Source organism: Gallus gallus, chromosome 28 (assembly GCF_016699485.2).
Source record: "Gallus gallus isolate bGalGal1 chromosome 28, bGalGal1.mat.broiler.GRCg7b, whole genome shotgun sequence".
In the NCBI taxonomy this organism is placed as follows: Eukaryota; Metazoa; Chordata; class Aves; order Galliformes; family Phasianidae; genus Gallus; species Gallus gallus.
This window is the reverse complement of record NC_052559.1, coordinates 4,759,384-4,767,296: the sequence shown is the minus strand read 5'-3', so window position 1 is coordinate 4,767,296 and position 7,913 is coordinate 4,759,384. Positions and strand designations below refer to the sequence as shown.

The 7,913-nt window shown below is 45.7% G+C and overlaps 1 protein-coding gene across 1 annotated transcript; it reads right to left on the bottom strand.

Annotated features, from left to right (window-relative positions):
• Window positions 1-1,240: 1,240 nt before the first annotated feature.
• SLC35E1 (solute carrier family 35 member E1) lies at window positions 1,241-7,784 on the bottom strand. The gene is made up of 6 exons (XM_418259.8): window positions 7,358-7,784; window positions 6,592-6,662; window positions 6,093-6,230; window positions 5,517-5,642; window positions 4,837-5,082; window positions 1,241-4,461 (listed from the first exon to the last, which is right to left on the bottom strand). The coding sequence occupies exons 1-6, from the start codon at window positions 7,761-7,763 to the stop codon at window positions 4,228-4,230; spliced, it is 1,221 nt and encodes a 406-aa protein (XP_418259.3). The 5' UTR covers window positions 7,764-7,784; the 3' UTR covers window positions 1,241-4,227.
• Window positions 7,785-7,913: the final 129 nt, after the last annotated feature.

Genomic DNA, 7,913 nt, shown 5'->3' with positions numbered 1-7,913 from the left:
TGCACATCGGAGCCCACACAGACACTCCAGGCTGCCGCACTCCTCAGCCTGCAGCAGTGCTTTATCCACCAAGCGCCCCCAAACCTACAGTTACCTGGCAGAAGCATCAGCCAAAAAGCATCTCAGCGCCTGGTTTATTGTAGGGGATAAAGTGTCACCGTCCCTGAAAGTCACTGATGGGTGACCTTTCCACAGTCCCACACAGGGGCTTCAGCTTCAGCTGCGATATCCACAGGCTGGAGGGCAGCAGCACAGGCAATCCAACCAGGCACCATCCAGAGCTTCACAGAACAGCAGAGTTAAAATGAGAACAGGAAAACAAGACAAAGTGAAGTGCCACATTTCATACTGCAAGGATTGTAGGAATTCTTTTTGGTAAAAGCACCCGTACTCACATCAAAGTATGGAGCACCAAGAGACAACCAACCAGACAAATGGTGACTGCCACCTGCATAGCTGCACTTCTGCAGCTGTGTATCACAGTTGTATCATACACCTATGATCTCAGGATCAATGAATTTGTTTTACCATCTCGTGCCAATACTACAAAGTTACCCGATAATTACTTTTAACAGCTTACAGCACGGTTCAGAAATGGAAGCCGTAGAAAAACAAAACTTTCACTGTATTTATATTGCAGTGTTTCACAAACAGCTACATAGCAGAACTCCCTTCTGCTGCAAAATGCTACATCAGAAAAATGTGGCTCTGAACACATATTTGAAAAGCCTGGAGCTTCAGAATTATCATGAATTGACCCCAAATTTCCAACAGTTATTTTTTACAAGTCACTGTGCTCCTACAAAGCCTAAATAAAATCCAGGCAATATATAATGTGCAGGTAATTTAAAAACAAACAAATGAAAAAACCCAAGCACTTTCCCAGATGATAAAGATGCTCTAATCACTACCTGGCACTAAAATGCAATCAGAAAGCAAAACGCGTTCAGGAGCTCTTCAGAGCACCACATGTTCTGAGGAGCTATCAACAGAAAACCCAGCAAGGTGTCTAAGGGTACCAGTGACTCGTGTCCCGACATGAATGACAGCACCCAAATCATGCTAGCTTCTGCCTATGTAAACAGCCAGTCAGGCATCACTCCCTTTTAGCAGAACAATCTGATTTCTCACAGGTGACCATTACTACTAACATATGGCACTCCCAAAGTTTCACCTAAGTAAGAAAACCAAAGCAATCCTCTTTGCTTTGATTTAAGAACTGGGTCATTATACACGATTGTCTCGATATGCCCTTTTTATTCCAGTTTCCATACTTTCTACAGACCTATGTACACAGTTAAATACGTCATTAATTTACAAACCATGTTAAAACAAATGTTTCACCTTGCCAAACAAAATCTTGCAGCAGTCCAAGGTTAAAATACATATACAACAGTATCAGAAACTTCCTTTATCAGAACATGGGCAATATTGCTCAAGGACTTGGATTCGGGTACTCTGAAAAACCACCTCTTGCAAATGAGCCACTCACTCATTTTAATTACCTATTGTACCATGCACAATTATCCCTGTTGACCACAGAACTGAACTAGAAGAGTACGAACACTGTGGGGCAGGCTGCAGGGAAAAAGCCCAGAGATTCACATGCCGGGTCCAGTGTGACACCTCATTTTGGGTTTCTTTCTACTCTGCAAGTACAGTAGTTCTGTTTCAGCCACGTGGTGAGGGCACACGCACAGACTGGAACTTGGAATTTTCATTATTTTCAGCAGGAAGCACCCAGGTGCTGCCATGCTCTTGACAGAAAAAGCTGAGCTAAAGACCTGCCACAGTGAGCATGCATGAAAGCTTTCTATCAAGAGAGCTGCAAAACAGATCTGCTTATATTCTTCAGAAAGCAAGCCTTCAAAATGTATGTAATGAAATCTCTGATCTATGAATACAGTACATGGAACTTAATTCCAACTTGAAGTTTCAAGCTGTATGACCCTGTTATAGTAGCAGACATACCAGGATATCTACAGATGAACTGGCAGCACATCTGTACATCCCTGGGCCCCACTGTGACCCACTGCTGGTATCTCAATGCCTCCAAAGTAGGGAAACTGAGGCACAAAGAACACAACTAAGCATTTGCAGGAGGCGAACAGCTTCCAGCTGGCTCCCTCTGAAAGCAGTTGAACAATTCAGTCCCTCTTACAAATCTCAGCCTAAATGGTTCACCACCAAATGAACTTGTGCAGAGCCAGAATCTAACACAAATCCAGAGTCCATGCAATTCTCTTTATATTTTTGCAACAGCACTTAAATATTGGGAAGTGAGCCTTAAAAATACACATTTTGCACTTCATCGTATAAAAAGAAATAATAATACATAAATTAATACTGGAATAGGCAAAGCAATTTCCTATGAAATCACGCCTTTCCTCATAACCTCATCTGTTAATCAGGGCTAGGAAATAATTTATTCACATTTTAGAAAATAAAAGCCCAAGTTCTAAGCTAGAAGGAACAGAACCAACTCTAGGCGAGTCCAGAAGTTCTGCCTGCAGACATCAGCAGCATATTTAAACCACCTCTGAAGTTTCAGGAGAACCATTTCCTCTTTTGGACTGTATCTCGGAAGGCAATCTACGTAACTAACTCCAGAGTCAGCCAAAAGAATAAGATCAGGTTGACTTTGCCCTTAAAAATAAATTCTTTATTATCCAAAAAGGAGCCAAATCATCATTTCACATCACGGAAATGGTCATTTTTTAAAGCAATAAATAAATGGAAGGAGTGTTGTGTACAGCACCACACCTTAAGTTTTCTCACTGCTATCTAATAATCTCTAGTAAAAACACAATACTTATGCTATCAAAATCTCACCGTACAACAGCTTTTCTGTTAAGGAAAGAAGGCCCCTAAAACCTTTTGGTTTTGTTTTCCCCTCAAGTAACAGTAATAATACTAATAACAATCTGATTCAGTGAAACCAGAACTCCACTGGTTTCATTCCTTCCATGCACAAATGCAGTGTCTGATGCACAGAAATCAGCTTGTCTTGAACTTGATGTCTTCATTTACACCATCTGAATCAGTTCTTATTAGCAATAAATTATATATTTACTGCTGATTTAAATACTTTCTTAATTTACTATTTGAGCTAGGGGAGTTGCAGGAACAGAGGATACAAAGTGTCACTTCTTCCAGCTGAAAGGAGAAGTCAGACAAAATGCACATAGCAGCTCAAGCAGCAGTAATTAGGAAACTTAAAAACACAATTAGGAGCTAAAAAGATAGACGTGAAAAACAATTAAGAATTATTAACCACATTCATGCATTAATATAATGTGAATCATATAAGGGGGCAAAGTTTATGCATAAAATTTACAAGAAAACACCTTAGACCTCTCAATTCCTGAACCAAAGACAGATTTATAAGAGGTATAAAGCAAGTTAAAAATAAGGTATTATTAGAAATGCTTTATTTGTCAGGTGCTTCCTGCACTGCCAGGGAAGAGAAATGTCTGAGTTTACAGGGCTGCAATATTCAGAAAACAATGATGATCTCAGTCTCCATTTCTCTGTTATCTACAGTGTTTGGGACAACAATGATTTTAGAGAAAACTGTTTCTCTATGCTCGAAATGCATTTCTTGAAGGGATCTCTACTGTCTGTTCTTTCAGAAATACTTCTGGTTTGTCATTAAAAACTGAAGGCTTTGGCACAGAAGTAATTAACGCCCACATGAAGCTTCATAATTGCTCAAGATGAACTCCAGACTCCTTACCCACAACTGACACAATCCTCCCAAGCGGATAAATTCTGATCACCAGGTGTGTGCCTAATTACATCCTTTTTTTCCTGACAATTTCATCTAAGTATTCGTAAAACATAGTAGAGAACAAATTAAAAGTGACACTATCAGTGTGGAAACAAAGTACTGGCCAGTGTTTAGCTGCCAAAAGAATAAACAATTGACAGACTCCAAAAAGGAGCAGCGACAGCAGATACTTTGCTCTGAAATACTGTACCTGCACTCCACCAGAATCCCTGTACGAGAGCTACGCTGTGCATTCAGTTCCAGTGTCCAATCTAGCTGCTTCACATTGAAAGATCTGCTTAGCAGAAGCTGAAGGTCTGTACCATTTTCACTACACATGCATCCTCCCTTCTGCAAAACTTTACAATAAAATGGCTTTACATTCATGGATGTACTAAAAGTTTCTGATAATGCTGGGGACACTTTAATATCACAGTCTATACCTGTGTGTCAGGATTCTATATATCAAAACGGTTTAGGTTGTAGGTGGGTGGGTAGTTCTGTCGGCTGTACTGGAAGTGGTCTGTTAGGACGTTGCTTCGGCCATACTGATAGTCTCCATGTGGTGCAAATGCCGTCAGTCCATTCTGAGACTTCTCAGGAGTGTTCCGGTGCCGGTCCAAGTTCACAAGGTCTCCAGTTGTGACTGGAAGGAGCTGCTTCTTTGCTTCTTGGTTTGCATCATATTTTGTCTAGGAGAGAAGGAAAGAAAGAACGTTTTTCTAAGGTGTCACCCAACACATACATAGAGGAAACACCACTACATTCATGAGAATCTTAAATGAGCAACACCTAATAAAAATCACTTCCTTCTCATATGTCAAATCATGAAGTTGCTTTTGCTCAAGGCATTTTAGTGAGATTCCTCCTAATTCTCATTCTCCAATACAACATTAAGATCTCAGTTTGTCAGACACCTAACAGCTGGCCTGACTCAAGCACTGGAGCACTTTGCCATGCACTCCCATGCAATGAAGTTCTACGTCACACATTCTTCATTTCTGTTCTGCTGTTAACTTGCTTTACAAAACAGTTCAAAGCCACAGAGAAACAGATGAACGCCTTACCTTGTTATATAGGAAGACCCCTAAGATAGCTGTCATCATCCCAAGGACGTTGGTGCTGGTAACTGGATTGCGAAGCATTATAAGGGACACAGTGATCACCATTATTCTTTTGGTGGCATTTGCGACAGAGTAACTTAAGGGGCTGATCAGGTTAAGAATACTGAAGGCAATAACGTTCTGGGCAAAATTACAGAACCCACTGATTATAAGCAGCATCAAGGTCCAGGGCCAATGAGACATCGTGCTCTGCCATAAAAACAAACGTTACAATTAAATAAGTGTGTCGCTCATCGGAAGTAACAGAAATAAACCACAAGTTGCTTCTTTCCTGCCTCTGATAGGAAGAACATCTACAACTTCTCTCCAGAGGCACCAAGCACGCAGCTGTCAGCTCTGAGAAAGCATCTCCCTGCATGCAGCAATGCACTCCGGCCGCCCTCCTGCCTCCAGCTCTACTTCCCAGGACTTCAGCTGTCACATTGGCTCCCTCTCCTAACCCCTCCACGAATTCTAATGAGAAACACTACACTTCTTGGTTGCATTTTCTGTGAAACAGTCTGCAGGTATTTCACAACAGTTCCTTCCACACTGATAAGGAACTACCTAAGTGAACACTTTTTGCATGGATTTTTTTCTCCTCCTATCTTAATAGAGGACAGTTTCCCAAAAGCGACACTTACCAAATCATTCTCTACTAGGAAGGAAGAAAGGTCAACCAAAACCCACGTTGGGATCATGAAGAACACAGCATGGCAGCCCAGTATGTTCAGCAACCGAAGATGATGTATTCGGGAATCCCGTAACACCTGATGGAGAGCACCATTACAGCTGTGCCCCAACCATCCCCCGTTCTCAGTCACAGTAACAACTTCACGGAACAGACTGATAAAGTATGCAAATGAGTGCTGGTATGGTGTGAATTTCCAATGAGGACACCCAAAAAAACAGATGTCTCTTTGAAAAAGTGGTGTCTTGACTGGCGACTCTCAGGATTAACCACGTACACATTTAAAGTGTTCCACAAACTGAACTCATTTTGGAATACACTCAAGACACACCTTTTAACTTTGTCTCTTTGCTCCTACGATTTCAAGGCGTGCCCAGTGTTCACACTGACTCATTCAGTATGAAGAAATGATACCATACAGCAAGATACACCATGCATTTCCAAGTGAACTGATACAGTTAAGCACTATCAACTGCCAACAAACACAACCAAAAATTCTGATGACTAACAGGAACAGCAAAACTATTACCTTCTTCGAGAAGATATTCTGGAGTGAAAAACACAGAGTAGCAGCAAGTGCACTGATGAGTCCCCACATGTCAAAGGAAAGCTCAGTGACCGTGGCCAACAGGACACCAGTTATGATGGGAATAAGAGATAAGTATACCTGCAAAAGGAATAGAGAACAGCTTACATCTGCTAATTATTATTACTTCAACTGAGTTCATACTTACTGCTGAGCTGGGGAAGAAAGGAGAGAGAGGAATAGAACAACAGAAAGATCAGCTTTCATACTGCTGTAGCTTGAGAAACTAAGTGGAACACTACAGTGAACAACTCCAGTAAACTGCACGGCAGCACCTTGCTTGACGTTTAGCCGTGATAAAAAGAAGCGTGGAAAACCCACCTCATGTAATCCTAGTCACAAAATTCACCCAGGGGACCAAAGCCAAACCTCCCCGATCCCAGTGAGCAAAGCACACCACGAACACCAGCAAGAGAAGAAACCTCAGCAAACCTGTCCGCACCTTCGTCGTCTGCTTTTCCTTCATAATGATCCGCGAAAGAAGAACCACCCATATTGGCATCGTCGCTTTTACTGAGAATGGAAAGAAAATTTCAGTGGGGATGCGAAGCCAACTCCATTAAACACCACCAGCAGAAGGTGAGCACTGGGAATGGAGGAGGGGCTCAGGTCCAGTCCCACAGAACCCCAACCTCAGCCCACACGGGGTCAGCCCTCATCCCGGTGCCATCACAGGGCAGTTTGCAGTGCTCCACAACCCTGCAGCAGGCACTGACGTGAGCTCACACCGGGACAGAGAGTGCTGCAGCAGGCACCCACACAACACACACCGGGCTCTGAGTCACTGCAGCACTACAAGCACACACCGGGCATCACGCTGGGCACCCACACGAACATACAGCAGATCCCGCAGTGCTGCACTGGGCTCTCACACACACAGCTGCTGGGACACACAGCAGCAGGCAGCACTGCGAGCTTCGGGTCACACCAGGGCAGCAGTAGCAGCGTGTGTTGGGCCTTGGGGTGTCCAGTGGGCACAGAAAGGACATGGGGAAACGGATTCAAACCACAAGAGGGAAGATTTAGACTGCTGGAGCTGCGGGTGTCCCCACTCACTGCAGTCAGTGGGAGTCAGACCAGAAGTCCCCTCCAACACAAACTGTTCTCCGATCCGTACACACACACTGCGGCCCACGGGACAGCGCCGGACGCTGCGAGCTTCAGACCACCGCCCCGCGCACCCCCCGCACTTTCGCCCGAGGCCTCACCCGTGTGCGCGTACGAGACCGGGACCCTCCAGAGGGAGACGTGCGCGGAGACGGAGGCGAAGTATTTGCCGAAAGCGAGCGGTAGGATATAGCGGGGGTAGGCGCGGGGCGGCAGCTGGGCCGGGCCGGCCGGCGGCACCCGCCAGGCGCGCAGCAGCGGCGGGAGGAGTCCGCACAGCCCCAGGATGTGAAAGAGCGAGACGGTGACGGGCCGGGGGAAGCCGCCGAGCAGCAGCTTGTTGACCACGTTCCCGCCGGCGCTCAGCCCGTACCAGGCCAGGCACAGCGCCGAAACCCGCGCGCCTTCCCGCAGCGCCGGCCCGCGGCCTCCCCGGCTCCCAGCCCCCCCCGCCGCCGCCGTCGCCGCCCCGCCTCCTCCCGGAGCCGCCAGCGGGGCCGCCGCCATGGCTGCCTGAGCCGCACGGCTGCCCCCGGGACGTCACCGCCGCCAACGCGTCGCTTCCTGGGGAGGGCCCGCGCCGGAGCTCAGCGCCGCCCAGCGCTACGGGTGCCGGCAGGAGGCGGGGGACGCGCGCGCGTTACTTCCGCTGTGTCA